Source organism: Chamaea fasciata, unplaced genomic scaffold (genome assembly GCF_029207755.1).
Source record: "Chamaea fasciata isolate MVZ Bird 193981 ecotype frontalis unplaced genomic scaffold, bChaFas1.0.hap1 SCAF_7, whole genome shotgun sequence".
NCBI classification, from domain to species: domain Eukaryota; kingdom Metazoa; phylum Chordata; class Aves; order Passeriformes; family Sylviidae; genus Chamaea; species Chamaea fasciata.
In genome coordinates, this window is record NW_027094092.1 from 13,973,694 (window position 1) to 14,000,482 (window position 26,789).

The window sequence follows — 26,789 nt, forward strand, 5'->3', positions numbered from 1 at the left end:
AACCTCATAGTATCTAGGTATGCATTTTTCCTCAGCTCAAAACAAAATAAATGCCAGCACTATAAACATATGAGATAAAGTCTGTAGGAAGAAAGAGTTGGTATCATTTATTGCAGTAATAAAGACAAATGGAATAAGATACAGTTTTCCATTCAACCACATTTATATTTTTAGATCACTAACAAGAACACCCCTTTTGAATTCCCCTGTGATGATTCAGGATCAATATGCCTTAAGATAATTTGAAAGATTGATGGATTTTCAAAACTGTCTTTTTACAGATTAAGAAGGACATATTTCCATTGCTCACATACTTTGCTATTTACTGGTAGGCTCCAAGATATGAGGATGCCTAATCCAACCTCAGATTAAGTGCAGTTACATCCCCCCTATCTCCACCAATGTTTTAAAATGTCCACTTTATCACACTGAAATCTTCAGTTCAAGAAAATAAGAAGGGTCTCCCAGATAAATGTTTGCATGGCGAACTACTCCTGCCCGTCTCCATGTCTATGTTCATGCCTAAAAACTATTAATAGGTATAGGGAGTGGATGAGTGGATGTGCAAGACCAGGCTGGGAATGCTTTGTACTCCCATGGACTGTATCAGTCACACAATGCAGTTGTTTCTCCAACTTGGGGTTTGGTGTTTGGGTTTTTATTTGGCGGTATTTCTAAAAAAACCCCAAGAAATTCATGTGACGTAGAGCTTCAATTGAAGATTAAAAAAAGGTTATGGAAGATTCGCCACTTTTGGTGCCTGTGGGTAAAGCAACTAGTCCCTGTGGAATAAAGGCAAGGATAAAACCATCTTCTTCATGAATGACATGGCAACAAGGAATACTGCCACCAAAAGCAAAGCCTGCTCCAAGGCAGCTCTGTACAAACCATCACGAGGATCATTTCAGGGTGAGGGAGCTGACAGCACGGCACAGGCAGTCGTGTGGAAGCAGGTGACAGGAGGGAAGGGTTGCAGTGTTTGCAGTCCTCCAGCCCTGCTGCAGACCTCCTGAGGAAGTGCATGGTTCAGGTTAAATCAGGTCTTAGCTACACCCTCCAGCAGGCAGTGAACCAGCCAGCAGCACCTTGGTGAGAAGCAAATCCGCATCCCTGTGGAAATGGCAGAAGACTGATTAATTTAATCCCATGCCCTTCCTTAGAAAAGATAGTAAGAGATGGTGAGGAGCAAAAATTTGTACAAATGTACCAGTTTCTTCTTCTTTGGCAGAGGAAAAGAGGAGCAGATTCCATATGCCCACCTCTGCCCTGATCACAGCATTTAGCAGAAGCGGGAAGAAGGGCTTTTCAGCAGAGCCTGTGCCTTTGAGGCAGCAGCAGGGCAAGAGTTCAGTTTTACGACTCTTGGCCCCAACACAATTTACCATTTACAAACTAATCCTCCTCTGCTGGAGAGCACAAGGCCTGCTAAAGCTCTCATGTCCACTTCTCTGATTCTCCATTGTCCACAGTGACAGGGAGAAGGCGAAGACCTAATCGGTGTGTAATTCAATCGCTGCCCAGGCTGTGTCACAGCACAATGCTCTGCTTGTAGTGCCACGGGCTGAGGCAGCCAGCTACTGTTATGCCCCACAGCAGGTGTGAAGAATGTCACTGGCTCTGACTGTGTGCTGCCCCTCTCTCCAGGTCCATTGCTCACACTCCGTTCACTCACCACTTACAGGCTGTTTTTCCTACTGGCAGCGAGCTAATTGTCGGCTCTCTGGTGAAAGGGCACTCTCAGTATTTTTGACCCTGAACTGGGAATTCCTGCACAGCATAACATGGGCCTCATATAAAGTAAACCTCTTTGCTCTCCAGATCCCCTAAATGTGGAGGCCTGCTAACAAGCTCTTTATTTCCTTAGTCTTAATCCAGCAGTTAGTAGATCTGCCACACCCAAACTGTTTCACTCTGTTGTTCCTCACCAGACAGGACACTGGACATTGCCACACATCCTTTAGATGGTTTAAATCCTTGGTACCTAATTACATTTTAATCAGCAAAAGACAGATGCTTCAAAAATTCCTATCCACATGTAGGTCGTTAAAAACCTCTGGAATACCAACTTAAATGCACTGCCACACTTAAATACAGGGTGACTCTGAAAATGGCATTTGGATGGGTTTTTAGCAAGAATTTACTACTCCACCAAGATTTGGAAAGCTGCACTTTCATTCATCTTGAGTTCACGGGAGCTGAGGAAGAGAAGTGCAGAGGAAGGAGATAAGGCAGCTGCCACTTGATCAGGGGTGTGGGGATCACCCAGCCATGCAATCAGGCAGATAAGGAGACAGCACAGAACTATTGCTGGTACATCCATGGGAGCACATCAGAGGAGAACAGAATGAGCACAGAAACACCCTACTCCTAACACATCTCTTTCCTTAACAGCCTTGACAATTTCATTCATGTGGAGTTTCTGGTACTATTTTTCCAATTCCCTAATTTTTGTGTAGAAGCAAACCAAATAGCAGGAATACCTGAGGGAAGAGCTATGCTGGAACAGAAATTGTACAGGCCTGTACAGCTGCAGATTTTCATCCAAAAGAATAAACAACTGAAGTCAGCTGCATAACCTGACCAACCCAAGAAACAAACCAAAATGGAAACAATTTCCCTGCCACCACACAGGTAACTTTAAATCAATGTATTTGGCTATCTAGACTATTTCTGTGCAATTTTGTACGTGAATTACAGTTACCAATCTTACCTAATCCTGGTAAAGGGATGAAATACTTTGTCACACTTGCAAATTCTGTGAAGGCATTGAGCAGATGAAGAAAGATGATCCAGCTTCTTACCACTTGCTACAGAAAAGTTCATAATATTCATTATTCAAAATATGAATTGGACATCTGCATTTACAATGTTTAACAAGTCTTGCTTAGTGTCGAAGCCAAGCTGCTCATTTCACCCATACTCATCTTCTGTCATCATCGACGGCTGATTTCCAAACATGGCCAGACACCAGTTTTCATGGCAGGGTTCAAGAGACATTCTTGCCTCCTGAATCAGGATTCAGCAATGCCATGTGCCAAGCCTTAGAAGCATGCAAAGCATTTACAACTGAGCACCTGCGGAAATCCCATTTCCTGACAAAGAGAGCCCTCTGATATTCATGTTTTCTCCTACTCTTAGGCTATGCTGTAATGAAATCTGGCCTGAATAATCCTTTTACAGCTGTACAAGGAAGTATCCTTGCTTAGCATTTACCCTTCCTTATGGAGGTTCAGTGCAAGCCTGATTGAGCAATCAGCTAAGATACACAGAATGAAAAGTCTGGTTGATGGGATATGACAGAAACCATGCACAGGACAGGGACACAAAGTGAGCCTATGAGAGAAAGTGGAAGGACTCTGGCAGCTTTAATGAATACAGGAAAGAGGATGGGACCCTAAGGAGTGACATCAAACTTGGTGTTAATGCTGACAGTGACATATACAGACACAACCAGAGAGAGCTTGCTCCTGGAAAGGGAGGCCAGGAGCACCGTTGCTAACAGCATGGGAATAATCAGAGAGTGCAGGACTGCACAGGAACCACTGCTGGGTCAGTTACAATAGTTGAAGGGGAATAAAAGCTGGAAGGGATTTGGAAAGGGCTGTTTGTGACACCAGTGATGGAAATTACTTTGAACAGCTTATCCTGTGAGATTCCATGCTCTGCAAGTACTCCCCACTACCTCTTGCTGTAGGTCTGGGTTGGCCTTACTCCAAGCTGCCCTCATCCCTTTGAAGGCTATGGTTTCCTTACTCCACAAAACCTGCATCCTTGTCCTGTCCACATCACTCTAATCATGCGTTGCTGCTGCTTTATCTCTGACATGAACTATCTGTGCCCCCTCCTCAAACTCTGACCTCAAACTCCCAACCATCACATCTCCATATACCCCCAGGTCATCCCCTCTGCCTCCTTTCCCTGGCACTGTTCACTGTAGCTGCTTCACATCCCAGATTATCTCTGCTTTTGTTTTCCTCCCTCTAGCAGTGTGAGTGTGAAGCCCAAGCTATCATAGGTAGCAGGCCAACAGCCTGCGCACTGTTCTATGCCCAGTCTCACTTTTGCTGGGACATCCACTGGAGCTTTAAACCAGTGACTACAACCAGCCCTGCTGGTCTTTAGTAGTCCCTCAGCCTCTTTTTGGCAACCATAATCCATCACGGTCCTGGGCAGGCTCAGTGGATGCAGAGTGACAGCCACTGTTCTCTATTTCCACAAAGAAATGCTAGAACTTTTGTCTGCAGGGTATAAAAACCAGGTCTCCATGGTACACTTTCCTGTTCCTTCCTTGCTGCCGATCAGTCGTTCCTCTGGGTACTCCAGGGGACCTCGCCCCTCCTCTTGGCCATGACAGTGTACATTCAAACAGCTGCTGGGGCTGGATGAAGCACCTGCTCTGGGCAACAGCAGCTGGAGTTCATTTTGGGTCCAAAGGGCCGAGGCCAAGCGGGCTGACCGCATGTGCACTAATCCAGTATCATCACCAACTCCACCAACAACAGGTGCCCTTTGAAGAGGGAGGGAAAAAGTATTTGGGGAGGAACCAGAGCTTTATAAAGGACATTATGGGCCAAGTCCTCAGCTGGTACATGCTCAGTTAAAGCATGTACCCTCTTGAAGTTATATGAGTAATGCTCACATACACAACCAAAAGATTTGGCCCACTCTCAGTGCTGCTTCTCTTCTGATTTTAGTTTTCCTAAGTATTTTTCACCTCCTCTCCTTGCTCTGCATTTATGTTCCATCAAGAAAGAAACTTTCCTGTTCCTTGCTTACGACCAGACAGCTGAAAATCACAAGCTACACATTCCAGATTTCACCATCCTCCTGTGCACCGGTAACACAATCTTACCATGCGTCCCTCAGTCCTGCGCAAGTCCTGGGGTCCAGATCATGAGTCTGCAGAACAGGAACAAGGGCAATCCCATTCTGGAACAAATCAAACCAAACCCCATCAAGGTGCATTAAGAGAAGTCTTTCAGCACAAGCATCCTAAGAATTGTTATGCACTTGCTCAAGCCAGTGGTCCCTGTAGGGCAGAGCATAATTTCAATGTATGATCCCTACAAATGACAGAGGAAGAGGAAAAAAAAACCAAAACAACCCAACCCTGTCAGAAACTATTGGCCAAACTGTCTCCAAGGGAAGTTTTATTCTCACCTCATTTTGCTGGAAATTTGTTTACCATCCAATACATACAAATGTCTTTTTAAAGTCCCTCTTAGTGTATTTCTGATAAACACCTGAACTAATGAAAGCCTCTATGTTTTCCTCTTCACTGAGTCCTGCCACTCTGAGCTCCAGAGGCCAGTTCTGTAAATCTGGTCTCACTCATTGTAGTTACTTTTGGGCTTCTTTCTAGAGAACCTGTAAGCTCTCTGGAGCCTGAGAATGGAGCTTGATTCGCAGAGAGGGCACTGCAGAGCATGGCCAAAAGCACTCTGTTCACACTGCCTGAGTAAAGCAGGATTTCCAAATTCCTCTTGATGCACTATCAGAGGAAAACATGACCTTGCTGCAAGTTGCCCATGTGAACCAGTCACAGCCTTCATAACTTTGTATTCCAGAATTTATTTTCCTGAACTATGCATCTTTTAATTCTTGACTTTCCAAGATTCAGATTTAAGCCAATTTTCCCTTGGGACCATGTCTCAGCTGTGTTATATTACAAAGAGAAGCAAAGTGATGAGAGACAGTTGGATGAACAGAGCTGGTAGTGAGAACAGCAGAGGAAGAAAAAACATTAATACATAACAGTTCCTGACATCTCACCCACAAGTACAGCAAAAGTAACCTGTACTGTGTTGGCATGAACATTTAAATAAGTCTCCAAGAATTTCCCTTGAAAAACACCACAGTACAGGTTACTTTTGTCTGTACTTGTGGGTGAGATGTCAGGAACTGCTACAATTCCTCACCAGGGATGGGACAGACACTCAACCACATGGGAAGCTCCAGTGCTGGAAATGTATTCTCAGCTGCTGCAGATTCACACACTGTCTTTGAGGCTTTAACCACAGTTCCAAAGTTGGAAAACACCAGAGAATGTACAAATACACGCAGAAGGCAACACTGCACACTTGTGCAGCAGTTTTGTCCACATACATGCCTGAGGGAACCACTTTGCTCCCTTATACTGAGCAGTGGAGATACCTACACATTCCTGCCCTTCCCAGCCAAAGCAATAAAACACTGTAACATCTGACAGCACAGAGCTCTCCCTATCCCTCTGAATCCTCGCTGCCGCTTGCTGCCACTGGGCACATTTCACGCAGGCCAGCTGCACAGGATTTATTCAACCAGTTTTAGAGTATCAAAGCTAACTTTTTTTTTTTTTTTTTTTTTTTTTTTTTTTTTTTTTTGGTCTTTGCCCCAGGCAGGCACTTGGTATGCAGGATTTAAATCAGAGAACAAAATGTTCTGTGAAATTTGTAAATACTCAGCCCAGAAAATTCTAAATTCTAAAAAAGAAACAAACAAAAAAAAGATAGCAACTGGAATAGTTTAAAAATCAAAAACTAAAGCATTTCACTGCATCACTGTGTCTTAAAGATCAGAATAAATAACTTCCCAAGATTACCAATTAATGGTGCTGACTGCTTTAACTGATAAGATCCAAACATATTCTGAGTTCTACCTTACAATTCCAGTGAAATCAGGAGAATGCTTAATTCAACAAGTGCTCTGCATAAAGACACAAACTGAAAACTCAAATTGTTTGATCCTTGCAAATTGGCAGAGAATACTTTGCCTGGGACATACTGCCACAAACTTACTACAATCTAACACCTATCATAGTAAGATTTTTTAAATGTAATTAAAGCCATTAAAATGGAATTAGGCAGAAGATGATAGGGAAAGAGATACCCCAGGGAATCACAACACTTAGACAATGAAGTTGGTTTAAAAGAGGTGCTTTGACCAGAAAGCAGCAGTAAAGGGTCATTTGTGCCTGGAACTACAAGAGGAATTACTTCATTGGAATTTAGCATTGCCTTTAAGGTGCATGAAGTCTGAGTGAAATTATCCACTTCTGCTTTGTCTGGTTCACCATCACGGGCTCCATCTTAATACAAAATTTAAAACAAATATTTAGCTGATGAATGTTCCCATTAAAATTTCAAATCCCTTTTTTCTCAAGCAGTTTCACCTAGACTTTGAAAGGATTCCTTTACAAAAATTATGATTCATTATCTTTTGGTGACTATGAAAGCCAAAACATTTAGAATAATTTCCTCTTCACCTGCAAACACCTCACACTCCTCTTACCACAACTGTGGCTTTAATTTCTTCTCTCTCAAGCCAAGTAGCAAATGGCATCAGTCAAACCAGTTAACTCCCAGGAGTCCCTGTACTTCAGAATAAGGTGCTCCTGGTCCTAGCAGGGACTATATGAACATGGATTATCAGTAGCATACAGCAGCAAGACAGTAAATGGTTTCTGGATCTTCATTCCTTGCCCACCGTTTACTTCTGCTAGCCCAGCTACTCTGAGCATGCACAAAGTGCACCTGCTCATGCAGACCTCAGCGAGGTCTGATGTCCCCTCAAGGGCCACCTGGAGCACTGAGTGCACCTCATGAAGTTTATACTGCCTGGAAGGCATTACCTGATCTGATTTTAGATTGGAGCAGGCTGCACACACATAAAAAAAGGCTCTGCCTTTTTCAATACGTCAAGTCTTATTTTCTCATTTATCCAAGAGTAAGTACAGATTCTCATCCACAGCTGTGGAAAGGAAGGTAGAATAGAAAGGCAAGTACACAAAGTATACAAATTATGACAGACTTTAGGCAGTTTGGCATTGCACAACTCTCTTATGCAACACATGGCCTGGGGCAAGCCTCATGTTTTCAGAAATTCCACAGAATCCTCTTAAATATGCTCCAGTGCTGAGGCCCTGTGCCTTCCACCTGCAGTTTCTGACTGGATTTATGATATACCACTGAGAGATTACATGGATCAGCCTTACATTTGCTGGCCTATGCTTTTTAAAATGTGACCTGAAATAACAATTGCAGAATCTCAGAGGAAGATGAACCCTGCTAATTTATAGAAACTTACTCCTAAGCACAGCCTCTTTAAAAAAATCAAAGGAGTAGTAACAGCCAGTAGCACTTGAAATGAATACTCCACTTAAAACTCAAGTGTATTTATAAGAGCAGAAATGGAGATGGAAGGGCCAATGCTGCTGGCCAGGCTGGAGCTCACTTAGCCAGGCTGCCAGTCCTCTGCAGCCACCAGGCTGGGAGCACAGACCACCCCTGGGCTCCAGCTCTCCCTGCTGCCTCTGCCCAATCCCAGCCATGGCCTTCCTCAGTGCTGCCAGTGCCTGGGCCCCTACAGACACGGGTGAGCTGGTAAGCTGAGTCAGGACATGTAAAGATTCCCTAAATACAAGGAGAAAAGTCAACAGTGAACAACTCAATGTATGTGATCTGTCAACATTTAAAATTGCGGAGAGAGTGGTAAGTGCTTAAGAGAAAGTAGTGACATACAGCTTCTAGACATGAGCTAAACAGTGGCCACAGCCCAGTTTGACCTGCAGCCCCACACATGTAGGCAGTCACACAAACACAGCCACATGCAGCTGGACTTGAGACACTATGGGGAAGATGAAGGTGGCAAATGCAAACCAGGCTGGGGCAGAACAACAGTTACAGCAAGTCTGTCAATGCACTTGAGATGCACTTTCATCATCTAGGCTTGACTGCAGAGGTACACACAGACCCCAAACCTCCTGTTAGCATGGAGTTTTCCCTGGGGTCCAGAGAAGGGAGAGTGGAGCAAAGGGAGAGGGCAAAGCTGCCTGAGCACTGTGGTTGTGCAGCAGGGGAAAAGAGCCCTCAAGGAGAGAGAGAAGAAGGGAGGGGGCCTGGGGACCAGCAGGGGGTGAGGGCTGGTGGTATGCAGGCAGGATGTGCCCTGTACACCAAAGCCCCAGAACAGCTCCCAGCTGAGAAGCAGCGGAGGCTGTCCGTCTCCAAACTCTGCTCCTGAAAGGATCCCATGGTAGAAGCAAACATTAATTACAGATAATCTAATTTAAATACTGCAGAGAAGAAAGCAGCTCAGATTAGAAAACCCTCCTATACGTATTGTGTGACACAAGGTTAAAGATAAGCTCTGCTTACATTTCAGAAACTCTTACAAACTTGTCTCCTACGTTAGCTTTAGACACGGCAGATATGCCTGTGGGCTGTGAGCACATTCTGTTTGAAGGACAGATTTCAATCAGTAAAGTTTCAAAGAATTCTATATATATCACAATGTTTTGTGTTATCCAGCATTCGAGAAGTTCTTTAAGGAGGAACTTCATCGCAAAAGAAGAGAGGCAATGAGCCGACATCTCAGTATCTGTGGCATGCAGACTGATGTGGAGGAAGCCTATGGAAACAAAGTGCCCCGGATAAAAGTTACAACAGAAGCAAAAAGTGTTGCAACTTTATCAAGCTACTGAAACAACTTGTGAAAACTCGATGGAGGCAAAAAAGACATGGCTGCTTCCAGTGATGGGAACATCCTAGAACATCTCATCTGGCTTCAAACACTGCAGTAATGAATGTTTGGCAAACACAAAATTCTCAGTGACAAGAAGAAATATTTGGGACTGTAGAAGAGGAAAGCAAATGAAAACTAAGGTTTGGGGTATTTGAGGCAAGTGCCAAAAAAAGGCATTTAAAAAATTGCTTCCAAAATTAAAAGTTTACCCAAGTATTTTTCAAATAGAATTTCATTATGGTACGTCATTTTATTAAAATGAATCTATGCAAAGTACATGCAGATCTGGCACAGTATAGTAATTTTCAGTACCTATAAACCCAAAATACAGGCTTCTGTCTGCTCTGTTTGACCGCAACAAGACTGACTTCAAAGGGACTAGGCTTAATTTTGTGCAATCCTTCTCTTGTATCACTAAAACATGCTGATTTCAGAGGACTATAGCAAACTGGCCTTTCCCATTTGCTCAGTGACAGACAAAAAAGATTTTCCAGAACGTCCATGTCACAGCCCGGTCACAACACTGTTGCCTCCCCAGGGCCATCTCATGTTTTGCTGATGAACACTTTTACTGAAAGTCAGTTAAAAGAGGTTATTTTGCTATGCTTACTTAAGTAGTAACATCCCAAATTTCAGGCTTCTTTTTTAACTTTATGAGTCATACATTTCAAAAAGGCAACAAAACAACTCTGAAGTCTTGCTGGCTTTTCTTCCATGAAGAAAAGAAGTAAAAAAGAGTGAGACTGGATAAAATAGTGAGATGAAGCACCTGTTGAGACTAAAAATAAGAAAAATGGGTTAAGGGACTTCAAGTCCAATAAAAGCAATCGTGAATTCGCAGGTGTTCATATGAATCATTCTTAATTTCCTGCCAGAGAGCTTTGGTTTCACTTAATTACAAAACAAAATGATAAATCAAGAAGACCAATTCACAAGTATACATATCATACATTTATTTGTTTATTAGTTTTTCCTTATACAGCCCTCTGTTTTCATCATAGCTATTGATGGGCACTGAATTAGGGAAAAGTTAGGCAGCATTAGTTGCAAAGCACATGAAAAATCCACCACAGCTAGAAAAAAGCAAACAGATGGTAGCTGGAGAGAAGCAACAGCCACAGCTCTTACTACCTGTGGTGAAAGAATAAACAATATCAAATCGAGATCATAAAGTCCAGCCTAAATAGTCTAGCCTTAAATGAGAGAACTGGGGTAGAAAATTGGCCAGATAGAACTACATGTTTGCAAAGTAGGCTCAGGAGAAAGGAGAAAGTAGGCTCTTTCTCCTCCTCTGAGGGAATCAAGGGATAATTCAATTCTGGAACAATAAAACACTAGCAACTAATTTACCGGCCAAAACAAGGACACTTGGAATGGAAGGAGATAAAAGGTAGCTGATAGAGGTACATCCTTCCAGCAAAAGTCCCTAGTGCTACAGTGAAGAACAGGGTGCTTACTGAGAACTTCAGACTAAGGTCATACATTGTTCAAGTGTCTTGTCAATATATTTACATTTAATGACTTTGGATACTTACTTTAACCTTGCAAACATTAGTTATACTTTACTCACATGAAATTTTACCCAAATGCTTAAATGCTGTTTGATTTTTTTAAATCGAAACTTCTAATTTAACTACAACATGAAAAATTAAAACTAAAACTAATTACAGCAAACAAAGAGGGCTGAATAGCATGTGAGGTGGAGGCACTGAAGAAGAATTATTTAAGTTTCTCATGAGCAATGTTCTCACATCTCTATGAGACTACTTTCAGATGATGCATGCTGGGCTCTAGGCAGTCAGATCTAATAACAATTAAAAGAGGCAATGGAAAACAATTCTGCCCTTAGCATCCTGGGTTGGTGGGGGAGTCATCTGCTAGAAAAATATTCCATAAACCAGCACATAACATTGAGCTTACTAAACAAAGTCACTGAACAGGAAATTATTGATTTCGAAGGGTGTTGAGATTACTCACATTTTTGCTCCACTGGTCTGAATTAGCTATTAAAGGTAAAGAAATGCTCAAGAAATGCCAAACTCTATCCACATGGTTAAACAGTTGAAAAAATCAAAAATGTGTATTTTGAATATTTTTGTATTACTGTACAAACTGAGGATTACTGGTTACTTAAAATACTGAAGATAGTTTAACAAGCACAGGTAGGACCAGTTCAGCACCATTTTTAGCACTAAATCAAAAAACCTAAAGAATTTACCCTGTAGCCAAGACATAAACACACACTGCTAAATTCCCAGGACTTCTCAGAGCTCACTCCCTCCCTAGGATTGCCTCTGCCTGTGTGTTCTCACCAGCCAGTCCAGCCTCAGCCCAGCCTGGCCACACTCTCGGATGCTGCTGATGGAAGTGCAGGTACTGAACGTGACTGCCTGGAAAAGAACTCAGCTCTTACATTAGAAGAGTTTCATCTGTAGTATTGCTGTCCCATAAAGGACAGTGTATTAGAGACAGGAAGCAAAGAGGAGCCAGCAGGTTACATTGGCTCTGCACAGCCCTGATGTCAAAGAGAATGAGAGGCAGCAGCTGGGACTATGCCAAGAACCAAACTGAGGGAGCTACAGCATCCTCATCTGCTGCTGCCCTGACCATGTGTGTGCAGCACAGCACAGCTTCTGGCCCTTGGACATGTGTGTGCAGCACAGCACAGCTTCTGGCCCTTGGACATGCTCTGCACCGGAGTACACATAACTGCATATTGAGCTGTTGGCCTGTAGCCTGCCTAGGAGGGGCAAGCAACAAGTATGTGCACTTCCTAAGTTCTTCTGCTTCTGATTGTCTTCCCTGCTTTCCTCTATTACCTTGCTTAAATCGGAACTACTTTCACTTCAGCTATGTTGTTCTGTTTGGAAAGAAAATTAAGACATGACAAACATACAAGTTTATGTTTTTCTCTTATGTTTATAGGATCATCTTGGGATATCTCCAACCTGTGACACATTTACACACGTGTAATCACGAACCACTGAAGAGAAAGCACATACTGGAATGTTTAATTAAGAACACTCATTGCAGAATCCTTTTCCTCAAGTCAAGATTCAGTGTTTTATAACCATTTCCTCAGCACAAGTGTGCGGCACGACTTCAAGTGGAGCCCAAGTTAACACATCTACTTAACCGTTAAGGTAAATCTTTTATGTCAGTCATTCACTATTTAGGATGTCTGCCGGTACCCGCGGGTCCGGCACCGCACCGGTTCTCCGGGACGGCCGGAGCTCTCCGCGCTCCCGCCGCGCCTGCCCGGGGCCACGCACGCCATGACGGGCCCCGCCGGCCCCCCCGCATCCGCACCCACATCCTCCTTCTCCTCCTCCCTCGGAGGGCGGGCGGGCGGGCGGCAGCGCGCAAGGTGTGTCCCAGGTGCGCGGCTATATCAGGCGGCGCGGCGGCGGCGCGGCGGCCCCATGGCGGCGCCGGCCATGGCCGAGCCGCGCTCCAAGCGGCCCCGGGTGACGCTGCCCGCCTGCCCCGCGCACCGCCCGCTGCCCGGCAGCCGCGTCCGCCACGGCTTCCCGCCCGCCGTGGAGGAGGCGCTCTGCGGGGTCACCGGCGCCCAGCTGGAGCTGCACTACTGCCTGCAGGCGCTGGTAAGGCGGCGGGGCGCGCACGGCCACGGGAGGGCACGGCGGGCTGCGTGTGTCCCACATCGCCCTGCACCGGCCGAGGGGAGAGGAGGTGCCGGAGCCCGGCTCAGGAGGGTTTGGAGTCGGGCAGGGACGGCACAGCGGTGCCCGTGTCCTGACCCAGGGGGTTTGGAGGCTCTCCGGGCTCCCCGAGCCGCCGGCGGCAGCGCTCCTGCCGAAGCCGCGCCGCGGCCGCTGCGCCCGCACGGCCACGGAAACAACGAGGAAGGTCCGTAAGGCGCGGACTGTGAAACAAGCCTCGTGTGCTTTGGGTAATTCACAGAGGGGATTTTGCCTGGGGAAAACAGACAGGAACAGGGAACGCCGAAGGAGCTTTGGAGTATAACGCTTAAGTGGATTTTCCCCCAAACTTCGTTGAATAGTTGCGTGTGGTTAACTATAGTCTGTGAACGTCGCGGATGGCTTAGGCTTTCTTGCTCCACAGGCATGAACTTTGCACGTGAAATTATAAAAAGTATCACTGATACCATGTCAAATTCATGCCAAAGTTGCATCTGGCTACATATCAAGTGTTAAGGCAAACATATAAGTTAACAGAGACATTAAAATTAAAAAATCAAAATTATCAGTGCCATACCTTCTGATGCCAAGCATCCACTGGGAAGCAACACAAACTACATTCAGTATATCCCCAAGATCCTTCAATTGAGTTTGGTGTCAAGTATAAGTTCAATGAAAATTTAAGTATGCAGTAAAACCTGTTAAGCCTGTGGAAGTAAAAAGTAGCGATTGGCAGCTGGATGGGATGGAGAAAACTCAGAAATTGACTGTGGATAAATCAAACCTAGAAATATGAACATCCTAAAAAGTGAATGATTGACATAAAAGATTTACCATAAAAGTTAAGCAGGTGTGTTAACTTGAGCTCCACTTGAAGTTGTGCTGCACACTTGCACAGAGGAACTGTTTGTAAAACACTCCATCTTGGTGATGCTGTGAACAGAAACAGGAATGAGTGACTTGAGGAAAAAGGATTCTGCAAATAAAGCAATGAATGTTCTTAATAAAACATTCCAGTATGTGCTTTCTCTTCAATGGTTTATGGTCATGTATGTGTATGTATGTCACAGGTTTAGGTTATCCCAAGATGGCCCTAAAAATGTAAGAGAAAAACAAACTTCTGTTCTGTGTTTAATATGTCTTAATTTTCTTTCCAAACAGAGCAACATAGCTGAAGTGAAAGTATCTCCTATTTAAGCAGGGTAATAGAGGAAAGCAGGGAAGACAATCAGAAGCAGAAGAACTTAGGAAGTGCACATACTTGTTGCTTGCCCCTCCTAGGCAGGCTACAGGCCAACAGCTCAATATGCAGTTATGTGTACTCCAGTGCAGAGCATGTCCAAGGGCCAGAAGCTGTGCTGTGCTGCACACACATGTCCAAGGGCCAGAAGCTGTGCTGTGCTGCACACACATGTCCAAGGGCCAGAAGCTGTGCTGTGCTGCACACACATGTCCAAGGGCCAGAAGCTGTGCTGTGCTGCACACACATGGTCAGGGCAGCAGCAGACGAGGATGCTGTAGCTTCCTCAGTTTGGTTCTCGGCAAAGCCCCAGCTGCTGCCCCTCATTCTCTTTGACATCAGAGCTGTGCAGAGCCAGTGTTCAAACCAGTGTAACCTGCTGGCTCTCCTTTGCTACCTGCCTACAATACTTCTTTATGAGACAGCCATACCATGGATAAAATATTCTAAATATAAGAGATATTAGATCTGTTAGCATGGTTAAATATGGCAGTGGTTTAAGTTGTTCCTTTTCCATACAGAACAGAACAAGGCCTGCCGAGGATTTAGGGTTGTAATACTTCTGAAATTATAGAATGGGCTGGGTTGGAAAGGACCTTAAAGATCATCAGGTTCCAAAACCCCTGCCATGTGCAGGGATACCTTTCCCAAAACCAGGTTGCTCAGAGCCAGCTTGGCTTTGAACACTTCCAGGATGGGCCATCCACAGCTTCTCTGGGCAACCTGTTCTGATGTCTCACCATCCTCATAGTAAAGAATTTTTTCTAAATACCTAATCCAAACCATTAGGATTTGGATATCAGTTCTAAGCCATTCCCCCTTGTCCTGTCACTGCATGCTCTTGTAAAAAGTCCCTCTTCATCTTTCTTGTAGGCTCCCTTCAGGTACCGGAAGGACACAACTAGGTCACCAGAGTCTTCTCTTTCCCAGGCTGAACAAACCTAATTCTCTCAGCCTTTCCTCACAGGAGAGGTGCTCCATTCCCTTTGATAACTTTGTGTCCCTCCTCTGGACTCACTCCAACAGATTGATGTGCTTCCTGACATGCCTTCCCAGGCATGAGCTACATCTAATATTGAAGGTGTATAGTTCAGTAGCAGTGTCCATTACTTTGGAATACCATTGTCCATAATAAAGCTGATAAACAGATGCGAAGTTGTGCTTGTTCTCTTTTTGGTATTTTCTTCATCTTTCTCATCTCAAAGCTAACTTTTGACTGGAATGCAGGCCTGCAGGGATAAATTTTATCTTCCCTATCCTGGAAGTATGTTTAAAAAACAAAACAAAAACCCTCCACAAAACACAATTACGAAACACACACATGCTAAGCACTCATAAACTCAGAAATAAAATATTCTGAAGATCTCTTAACTGCTAATGCAAGAGTAACATCAGTACTACAGCTGCCTGACCGATATTAAAGGATAGGAGGTCTAGTAGAAGTCTAGATTTTTCATTTCATACACTAACTACTTACTTCATTTATTGTAGAATTTGGATCAAAGTCTCAAAGTGATGGTGCTTTGTGAACAAAATACCTTCCATTGGAAGGGTTTCCCAAGTTCTGTTCAAGCCACATTCTGCTGCAGGTGAGTCCCATCTCTGGCAAATCTTAATGCTTCTGTTTTGTGTGCTTAGGGTGAATATTTTGATCAGTCACATGTGGCTCTACCAAATATTTCTAAGTTCTTCCTGCATCAAGCTCTGGAAGAGAGAAAAGCCGCAGAGGCGTTGATGAAGTATCAGCAAGAAAGAGGAGGCCATTACTGCTCTAAAACCATCCAGGTGCGTAGTAGTCAACAAGTTTTCAAGCAGCTGTGATCCGTGTAACTTACTGAATTATACTGTTGGTACTTCAGATCAGTGCATTCACCCACTATTAGATTTCCAGATATAATTTATCTGGCCTACTTGTGTATACGGTTTTGTTCTTGATTGTGGTGCCTAGAAACTGTCAGACATACAGTCCTAACTCTATGGGGTTGCTTTCCAGCCCAAAAGAATATGGACAGTGTTCCCCTTTTCTTTTACTCAGCTGGACACTGCTGTTTCCAGTATGCCGTAATGGATTGTGACCCCTTAAATTGTGCTGAAGCAGCCCACTTGTCTTTTTCACACTGAACCTAAGCTTAGATTTCCTAAAGTACAGCTCATGACAGAATTTGAACTAAGATCTAACTTAGGCTTGCACAGGTACAAAGGAATAAGTCAAAAGTTTTCAGGAAAAAAAACAACCCACCTCATTTGTTTAAGACCAAGGGGCTGATTCTCCTCTACCGAATTAGTTAATACAGAATGCTCCTCTTTGGTCCATCATAGAAGCTGTTAAGCTGCAGAAAGTGAAATGGCTGTTGTAAAAGTCTTTCTTAATACTCAGTTTATATTAAGGAGGAGCTTAGGACTTGGAGTATTTAAAAGGGGCCTACAGGAAAGAGGGAGACGTAATCTTTGTCAGGGAAGGCAGTGTTAGGATGAGGGATAATGATTTTTAAATGAAAGAGGGCAGATTTTGGCTAGATATTAGGAAGTCCATCTTTACTGTGAGGGTGGTAAGACACTAGAAAAAATTCCCCAGAGTAGTAGAGGATGCCCCATTCCTGGGAGTGTTCAAGGCCAGGTTGGATAGGCCTTTGAGCAGCCTGGTCCAGTGGAATATGGCAGAGGGTTGGGACAAGATGATTTTAAGGTCCTTTCCAACCCCAACCGTTCTATAATTGGGTTTCCTGCGGTAAGAACCTTCTTCAGGCATAGCTTCTGCTGTGTAAAACTGTTCCTTGAAGAAGTGCTTGGGTTCTGCCACTTGTGTTTACAGCCTGCAAAAAACAATAGAGGCTCCAAACGAGAAGCAGTTGTTGCAAAATCCTAGTACAATTTGTTTAGAGCACCAGGTTAAGTTGCAGGAATCCATTGATGAATACAGATACATAAGCTGTTCTTTTGAGTAAATCCAATTCTGTCTTTGTTTTCAGAAACCAAACTGTGATTATGCAGTCGGTCTGATGAAAGCCCTGGAACTAGCAATGGTACAATGGAAAACTATGCTACGATATTTTGAAGAGCTTTATGCCCTGAGTGTTGAAAATGCAGACCCTCATAGTGCAAGCACTATCAAGAAACAATTTATTGGGCCCAAAATCCAGAAGATCAAGCTGATGGGAGATCTGCTGACCAATGCTCGCAGGCTTGACTGTTCCCAGGATGGCAGAAATAGTCTTGGGGATTACTTTATGGACCGGCTGCAGAAAGAGTTCAGGACCAGCATAGAGCCAGAGTCTAGTGATCACTGCAGCCCCTGCCCACCTCTCCAGCAGTGCACAGGAGCTGCGGAAGGTCCAAAGCGACCCCAGAGAGAATGCTCCCAGCACAGAAATGGCATAGGGCCAATATATGCAACTATACACTGCACAACGATGCTGCCACAGTGTAACGATGGCACAGGAGCAAAGGTGAAGCAGGGCAGGGAGGGCCTTTAATGCTGAGGCTGCTGCAGCTCCTCAGGCAAAGCTATCCCAAGGGTGAAGCTGAGACCAGAACACAGGAGACACAATGCTCTATCACTCCTCCTGCTTTACATCCCATCCCCTCATCCTCCGCTGAGTCAGAGCTCAAAATCTAGCCCATAACACTAGTTGCTTTAAATGACAGCAAGGTTGTCAACTAGATTGTCACATTTATCTATGCAATTCTTCCTAGAAGCCAGAAGTTCTTAAGCATCTTCTCTCTCTCAAATGATTAACAGGATTAGTTAGCGCAAAATGTTTTAAGAATATATATCATTTTAATTAAAACAAACAAAAAAGAAACCACTGCACCTTTGTGCAAGGAACTTCTACATGGCAGAAAATACAAATATTTTATTTTATATTACTGAATATTTTATATTACTATTTGGTATTTTAAATTACTAACAAGTATAGTAACATAATGAACTTTTTTAAAAGACGTGTTCAAAACCAAAGTTTTTTGTTTTATTTCTATCATAGTAGCAATTTAAATAAGTAATCTAGTGCATTTACTGATCAGCTCTTTCTAGTGGTATACTTCTTCCGGATGAAGGATGCAAACATTTACTCAACAGTGGGATCAAGAAAATGTGCTGATTTCTCTATAGTTATTGCCTAGCTGGCTTTTCTCATCCTCAGAAAGTAGATGAGAGAGAAATTAGGAGTTCTCATTAGATGAGAACTTTAGACGTTCTAGGACATATTTTGCTAGCGTAACCGAAGAGAGTAGCTTTAGGACTTTGTCCAGACTCAACGTAGGATGATTGCTTTAATTACGATACAGAGCCCTATCTCACTAACGGTATTACTGTGGCACTTCTGCTATTTCTTATATTCCCTATTTGGTTCAAGTAGGGGCATGAGATCCTAGTGAAAAAACAGCACACTTAACTAGAATTGCATCAGAGAGAGCAGCTACTCATTAATTTTGCCTTTCAATTAGGGCAGTGTTAGCCAGCTTGGTTCAAGTGCAGAGGTGTCCAAATTCCTCTCATTAGTCTCCTACCAGAGTGCCTCACTCTGTACCCTGGCTCCCAAGGTCGCCTAAGAAGAGCAACTGGCTAGATCAGCTCCTGCCGTTAGGGATTTTTTGTCATTATATACATCTTGTATACAGCTGAGGTTTGATTCATTGGAAGACTGCCTTACACTTCCGTGTAATACTTTAGCTGATACTCCTGTTTTGCTTGAAAATAAATTCAGTTCCATATCTGCATCTCCAGTGTATTTCTCAATTCACCACCCTGGCATGCTGGTTTTCTTCTTCAAGAGATTTTGCATATGTATACAAAACTGCCCCAGTGTTTTTCTACATCTAAGAAAATTGTGCATGATGGAAGAGTAGGACAGAGAAATGCCAGAAAATTGCATTACTATAAAAGCACTGCACAATGAAACATTTTTAGTGAACTCTGATACAGCTGCAGTTAAGTAGCAATTTCTGCAAAGCCCACCTTCTGTTGGTGTTGTAACATGGGACAGAAAATTACAATGCAGATGCTTCCCCAATCTTTTCTCTGAATGTGGTTCAACTTAGGGGTGGGGATAGGGAACACAACCACTTTAAAACAACCTCTGTATTCATCTATAAAAATACTGCCATTTAGCACAGGAATGGCTCAAAGCACTTTTAGAATCATCTAGATTTGCCTGTGTTGAGATTGCTGCTCTCTAATACAGCAGGAGTTTAAAAGATATTTCCATCTGGGCTAGATTCCATCGCCCATCCTCATGCTGAGCATACCTTATTCAGCAATTAGTTCCACTGACTGCCACTCAACATGAATAAGAGCAATGGAATCCGTCCCTCTCAGTATTAAAACACAGCCTGCTAAGTGTGAGCAGAGCAAACTACTAAATTAATTCTACTCTAGTGCCATATAAAACTACTTCATGTACTACTGGTGATGTTTGATTTACTTTTACAACAACCTTCATCTTTTAAAAGCTGATGGCCTTCTGAAACATAGTTACAGCCTTCTCCATGGTTTACAGCACTTAAACTTTCACCTTAAACAAAGTTCAACATAACAAAGAACCTGACTTTTAAATTTTTCAGAGCAAGACTTACTTGCCTCTTATTTTTCCATGAAGTAGTGCCACATCTGTTTCTCAGACTTCTCACGTTCATCTTCTAACCAAATGTATCCACACACTCTCAGAATTTAAGTCTTTCTCTCCGTTTTCCTTTGCCAAAATGTGTTCTGGGCCCTCTGCCTGAAAAGACAATGTTCTGGTAATTTCAGATAAACTCACAATCAGCTGTTTCCCCAGCCTCTATCCTCTGAAAAGGAAAAGAGGACTCAATCAGTTACTGTAGATAATAAGCTCTTCTTGTCCACATGCTGGTTCTACTGAGAGGGCACACACACTTGTGAGTGTGGTCTCATATTTAACAATATCTGTCAGTGTGTACAGAATGAGTCTATCCATGTTTCCCAGCATAGGAAGTACAATCTGCTTCTGCCTTCTCAGCTTCCTTTTCAATCACATCCTGAAAAATATTATATCAAGTATGAATATAGAATAGGTTAAGGGCAACAGCTCTTATAAAAACTTTGCAAATTCTCTTTCTCTGCTGAATACTTGTTGATCCACACTCTCCGCATCTGTACTTCCAAAGCGGTGCCCAAACAATCTCCAAGAAATGCACTCAAAAGTCTCCAAGTGGAGATTGTTCTGTCCTTCATCCTCTCCACTGTGGCCTCACAAAACCGAGAAGAGCATCTCAGGATTTGTTCTTTGCAAGGACGTTTTTTCAGGCCACATTGGACATGGCAACATCTTTCTGGAAAAACCTGTCTTTGGGAATTACACAGGAAAGTGGATGTTACTGGTGGCAGCAGCAGGGCATCACAGAATCAGAATTATTAGGACTGGATGGGATGTCTGGAGATCAGCATGTCCAAACCCAAAGGAAGGTATCCTCAAGGGCACCTTCACTGGAAGACCACTGTGTGGAATTCACTGTGTGGTCACAGCCTTCAGCTGACCTTTTCACTTGGAGGAATTCATGGAGTTGAGCCTACATTCATGGGCAGTTATTGGCAAACTCCTTGTAGTGCTTGTCCAAGCCCCACTGTTTGTTACCACTTTGCCCGAGGCACCCCTACTCTTTCAAGTCCCTGAGTGTCTTTTTCTGGGGTCACATATAAGCTAGAAACACACAGAGGCAGAATAGGCTACAATACTGACTAAATATTAGGGAAAATTACCTTTTTTCAAAAATTAAGCCAATGGTCTGGAGGGAGTTTAAGTGTCTTTAGTGGGTCACACTGCCAGCAGCAAGCCTTGATATCCCATTTTACCTGTTCAGTTGCTACAGCATAAAACTCTTTCTGATTTAAACTTATTTCACATTATTGTATACCTTGAACTATTTTGAATACAAATCATTTTTGCTTTGTTAACTGCACGGTAAAGATTTAAAACCAACTATCTTTATTTCTTCTGGATCAAAGAACGTCTGTAATAACACTGAAGTGTCTCCACAAATTTGCCACTCTGCCTCTCAGAAACAGCTGGGAGATACATTTCTAAATGTGTAGGGGTGGTTAGTAGCTGATCTCCCTCCTTGGGATATATTGCTTTTCAGCATCGAGTACAGTGAACAAATGAATTTCTACAGAGTCAAAAACATATAGTTTTATCTTTAAATAAAACTTTTATCTTTCAGGGATTCTGACAGAATCCAACTTACAGTTCTTACCTTGGTCTGCACTCAAAGATTTTTAGGTAAGTAGAAAATGGGGACTGCGGATTAGGAATTTTTGCCAAAAAACAAATCGTGTCACTACAAAAGAAGCCACCATCATGACTGCCCATCTGAGAAGTCATAGGCACAGGGACTGGGGATTGGTCATTGATGGATGTTTTTTACCTTTTGAGATTCTGTCAGTCAGCTCCTTGTCCCACTGAAGACAGAGCTTTGCTGCTCTGAAATTTTGCCAATGAGCTGAAATTTTGCCAACGTTTATACCTGCAGAACAGAAATTAATTTTAGCTTGTGGGACGTTAAATATATGCATTACTATTTTAATCATTGATCAGTGAAAGGACATAGCTGAATTACCGAATTCCTCTGAGGAGAACCTAATTTCTCATCTCATATGATACTCAAAAAACCAGAGTAAAAACTCTGGCACCCTTGAGAGACGTTACCGAAACCCATCCCATTTCCCCAAGCTGCAAACTCTCCCGCTGCTCGAAACAAATCCTTATCGCGCGAGCCATCATCCAGCTGCAGCGCAACCGCAGCAAAACGCCACGGCACGGAGGGAGATCCATCTCTCCAGAGGTTTCCGAGTGCAGGTGAGCAGAGCTGGAAGTGGAACCCGGAACGCCGGTGTTCGCAGGGACTGCCGAGGGCACGAAGGCCGGCGCACCGCGGGCACGGCGGCGCTCCCCGCTGGGACGGGCCCGCAGCGCCCCCGGGTGGCCGCCGCCTGCCCGTGCCGCCGCTGCCCGCGGTGTCGCCGCTTCCCCGCACCTCCCGGCTCTCCGCGGTGTCCCCGATTCTCCGCACGGTCCCGGCTGCCCGGGGTGTCCCCTGGAGCCGCCCGCGCCCACGAACGCCGCCGCAGTAATTACCCGTGCGGCCGCAGAGCCGCGCTCAGACCCATCCAGGGGCTGGGGGCTTGGTCCCTGTGAGGAACCAGCGCAGCCGTCACCGGTGTGTGCGGGGACAGCGGGGCGCGCCGCTGGGCGAGCGGCCGGCGGCGTCCGGCACCTTCGGGCATCGGGGCGGCTGCTCTCCTTGGCTCGGCGGGCTGCTGAGAAAGGAAAAAAAAAAGGGGGGGGGGGGGGGGAAACGTAGCCCTGCGCGCATCCGAGAGCCCGGGCTGCCGCTGCCCCGGCCCCAGCGGGACACCGCGCCCCCCCGCCGCCCCAGCCCCCGTCCCGCCCGGCCGCGCCCCCCGACCCGCCCCGTCCCGACCCGCCGCGCCGGGGGCCTCAGCCATAAATACGGCCCCGAGTGGCGTTCCCGGACCGGCGCGGCTGGGGAGGGGGTCGGGGGAGCGGCCAACTCTGGTGGCCTCGCCTGGCAGAGGCTGCGAGGGTCTCGGCTCTGTGCACCCACCCGGCCGCAGAGCAGCCCGATCGAAGGCCCCTCCGTTCTGAGCCCCTCGCTGCCCCCTCTGGCCCAGCCGCTGTCCCCTCTGCCGCCCCCATGGACTTACTGGCCCCCATGGAGATGACGGAGGGCTCCCTCTGCTCCTTCACAGCCGCCGATGACTTCTACGATGACCCGTGCTTCAACACGTCGGACATGCACTTCTTCGAGGACCTGGACCCCCGGCTGGTGCACGTCGGGGGTCTGCTGAAGCCCGAGGAGCACCCGCACCACCACGGGCACCACCACGGGCACGAGGAGGAGCACGTCCGGGCGCCCAGCGGGCACCACCAGGCCGGCCGCTGCCTGCTGTGGGCCTGCAAGGCATGCAAGAGGAAGACCACCAACGCCGACCGCCGTAAGGCCGCCACCATGAGGGAGCGCCGGCGGCTCAGCAAGGTCAACGAGGCCTTCGAGACCCTGAAGCGCTGCACTTCCACCAACCCCAACCAGCGCCTGCCCAAGGTGGAGATCCTGCGCAACGCCATCCGCTACATCGAGAGCCTGCAGGCCCTGCTGCGGGAGCAGGAGGACGCTTATTACCCGGTGCTGGAGCACTACAGCGGGGAATCGGACGCCTCCAGCCCCCGCTCCAACTGCTCCGATGGCATGGTGAGTGCCCCAGGGAGGACTCCCTGCCACCAAGGTGCCCTGGACGCTGTTGGTCCAAACCTGAGCAGGGCGAGTCGCCTCTTCCTGCCCTTCCTATAGCAGCTGCCTTCTGCACCTCCCCGGGCAGATGGCAAAGTTCTTTCTTGTGCCTTGAGCACCTGCAGCAAAGGGAGGTGGGGTCCCCACATGGCAGGATCTCAGGGAAAGAAGAAGAATCTCTCACACACTTTGTTCCCTGGAATAAGAAGTTAGGCAGGTTCCCCATATCCTGGAGAAGCCAGGGCAAAGCTGCTGGGGGATGACTTTGGGAAGCTGCCTGGAATGGGCACCTTGGGGGCATTGCCTGTGCTCCCATAGCTCCTGAAGCATCTCTGTTTCCATCCTCTGCTGTATCCTTTGAATCCTCCATGGACAGCAGAAAGCAAGGGCCCCCCAGGACATGGTAGTTACACAGGAATTGGTAAGAGTCTGGGTTTTGTTTTCTGCCATTCATCATGACAACAGGAGGAGGGTCTAAGCAACAAGAATTGTTTTTCTTGACCCTTAACAAAAAGATTCTCCATTTCTCTTCTCACTTACTTCATCCCCTACATAGATATTTGCAAGCAGTAGGAAGGTGAATCCAGGCTTTCAGTCCTGTTCGTACGTTATGGGCATGGGAGAAGAAGGGTGGGTGCCAGAGAGGGCGTCTCATCCCCACATCTTTTGGCTGGGGCTTGTAGGTTCAGCCTCTCGTCTGAGTCTGGGCTGGTGGGATGTGGTGACCAGAGTCGAGGGCAGCTCTCTGGATAGGCCATGAACTGCACTTTTAGACCAGAGATTGGTTTTTGTGCTCTGGTGGGGATAATTGTTACAGAGTTGAGGATCTGTAATTATGAGACACATTACAGATTGCAGAGATTTACAAAAAATATTCCTCTTCAAGATACAGCCTCTTTTAATAGAGGAATTTCATTGTGGATTAAAGTATTGGAAACATATATTAGTCAATGTTCTAGAGCATTTTCTATACGAAATTGAAATGGAAAGAGAAACTGAAGGAAATACAAAGGGACAAGGCAGACAGAGGCTTTTAAAGAGGAATTCATGTTTAGAAAAATCTTCAAAAACTAAATTAAAGAGACATAATTCCCCTTTCAGTCCCCCTGTTGTAAACTGAAGATACATGAGGGGCTGTATCTGATCAGAATAGCGTCATCTGGAAAGCCTCATCTCATCTGTAAAGCTGCAGCATTCAATGAAATAGTGGTAACTTTCCTGTGGAACAGCTGTGCCACATAAAATATTCTGGGGTGGATCCCCTTCTAGCCAAGTTATATTCTTCATTACTCAAAGAATCTACAACTTGATGGCATTTCAGCCAGGACTGGAATGATGGTCCAGAGCCAGAAATATGAAATTAGATGGTTACTGGGATTTGGGTAAGAGTCTGACCTCACTGGGATTTCTCTCCCTCCCAGATGGAGTATAGTGGACCTCCATGCAGCTCTCGCAGAAGGAACAGCTATGACAGCAGCTACTACACAGAGTCCCCAAATGGTGAGTACGTGCCCTAACAGCAGTGTGAAACACTGAGACAGAGTGCTGCCAGTGCAGCACCTTTCCCGTGCCTGCACCTGCTCTAGGCTGAGAGAGGAACCTGCCTTTCCAGTCAGCGAGCCATTGCTGCTGGTAGAGGCACGGGATTTCCTCTAGGTGTATTTGCAAATACAGGGATGTGTCATAGCTGTCTTTCATATTTTGCAAATCTAACAGTTGGATAGAAGTATGTTATTCTCTGCAACTAATTTCAGCATTTAACCATATTCTGCATGAAGACTTCCTACTCTCTCATTGATCCAAACTGGAGTCATTTATGATTGGTTTAAAATCTGCCCTTCCCTTTCTATGGACTCAGTGAAGCCTTAGACCCTCCCTGTCCCCAGAGCAGCACACTGTGGTTGGCCCTCTCTTCCATTTTGAAATTACAATCTGTTTTCTGATAGTTGGTGTCCTTCACCAATATTCAGTTCCTCTGAGTCTTCACATGCTCACAAATGTGTACTGCCCATTGATGTTAAGTACTCATTGGATAACCTGAGAGCCTTTTTGTCTGTTTTTTAGATCCAAAGCATGGGAAGAGTTCTGTTGTTTCCAGTCTCGATTGCCTCTCAAGCATTGTAGAGAGGATTTCCACAGATAATTCCACATGCCCTGTACTGCCTCCAGTGGAAACTGTTGCTGAAGGGAGTCCCTGTTCCCCTCCAGAAGGAGTCAGTCTGAGTGATAGTGGAGCCCAAATTCCTTCCCCCACCAACTGCACCCCACTTCCCCAGGATAACAGCAGCAGCAACCCCATCTACCAAGTGCTATAAGGACCCCACCAGCTGGACTGCACCGAAAACAATTTGCTCCGTTTGGCCTCGCTCAAGACCTGCCTTCTACAGTTGAAAAGACTTCTTAAGACTTGTTCCAGTTTTAAAATACCACTGAAAATTCCTTCAACTATATAACTTTGCAAACCTGTATCACTTCAAAGTACACATAGTTATTTATTGGTTGTTAAACTAAAGTTATTTAATATGTCTAGAGATAAAATTGTATACCAAGAAATGGCCAATGTTTAATCTGGGCTGTGGGGAATAGGAAGTTGGCTCTTGAACGTGGAGGAAAACAGAAATCTACAGCAGTAGTGGCATGACAGATCCTTCCTATTACTCCTGTTCTGGCCAAAATAAGGTTGTGGACCATTTTTTTATAAAACTTTTGTATAATTGTAAATAAGAGTTGCTTTCCAAAAAAAAAAAAAAAAAAAAAAAAAGAAAAAAGGAAAAAAGAGCAAAATAAATAAATTAAAAAAAAAAAAAAGAAAAAACTAAACTTAAAAAGGGGAAAAAATTTTAAAATATTTAATATCGCTTGGTTTGTTGTGTCAAACTTTAACTTTATATATTTATACGATGTGGTTGCCAAGAATGTTTTCAACAGTATTCTAAATAAAGTCCCTTATTTATAAAATCTGTGGTGTTATCTTGACTTTCATTAGGGCTTCTAGAATTACTAGTGCATTTAGGAGTGGTATTAGATCTCTGCCTTGGCAGGGAGAAGAGACAGGCTCTGATTCAGCAAAGAGATCAAGAACACGCTTCAGTTGCTCTACTTTGCATAAATATGCTGCT

General features: G+C 44.9%; 2 protein-coding genes and 1 long non-coding RNA gene across 4 annotated transcripts; 2 read left to right on the forward strand and 1 right to left on the reverse strand.

The window, feature by feature from the left end:
- Positions 1 to 114: 114 nt before the first annotated feature.
- On the reverse strand, positions 115 to 22,667 carry LOC136292224 (uncharacterized). 2 transcript variants are annotated; one of them, XR_010721861.1, is made up of 7 exons: positions 22,497 to 22,667; positions 21,787 to 21,885; positions 19,982 to 20,123; positions 16,643 to 16,733; positions 15,881 to 16,107; positions 4,853 to 4,929; positions 115 to 1,110 (listed from the first exon to the last, which is right to left on the reverse strand). It is a non-coding gene; the product is annotated as an uncharacterized lncRNA (long non-coding RNA). The 2 variants fall into 2 exon arrangements; XR_010721862.1 differs by lacking the exon at positions 115 to 1,110 and adding an exon at positions 4,427 to 4,507.
- On the forward strand, positions 12,924 to 19,204 carry LOC136292223 (ferritin light chain-like). The gene is made up of 3 exons (XM_066187639.1): positions 12,924 to 13,106; positions 16,042 to 16,188; positions 17,373 to 19,204. Exons 1-3 carry the CDS (start codon positions 12,924 to 12,926, stop codon positions 17,874 to 17,876), a joined length of 834 nt encoding a protein of 277 aa, XP_066043736.1. The 3' UTR covers positions 17,877 to 19,204.
- A 172-nt stretch (positions 22,668 to 22,839) lies between the features above and the next one.
- MYOD1 (myogenic differentiation 1) lies at positions 22,840 to 26,610 on the forward strand. The gene is made up of 3 exons (XM_066186863.1): positions 22,840 to 23,631; positions 25,092 to 25,170; positions 25,735 to 26,610. Exons 1-3 carry the CDS (start codon positions 23,077 to 23,079, stop codon positions 25,983 to 25,985), a joined length of 885 nt encoding a protein of 294 aa, XP_066042960.1. The 5' UTR covers positions 22,840 to 23,076; the 3' UTR covers positions 25,986 to 26,610.
- Positions 26,611 to 26,789: the final 179 nt, after the last annotated feature.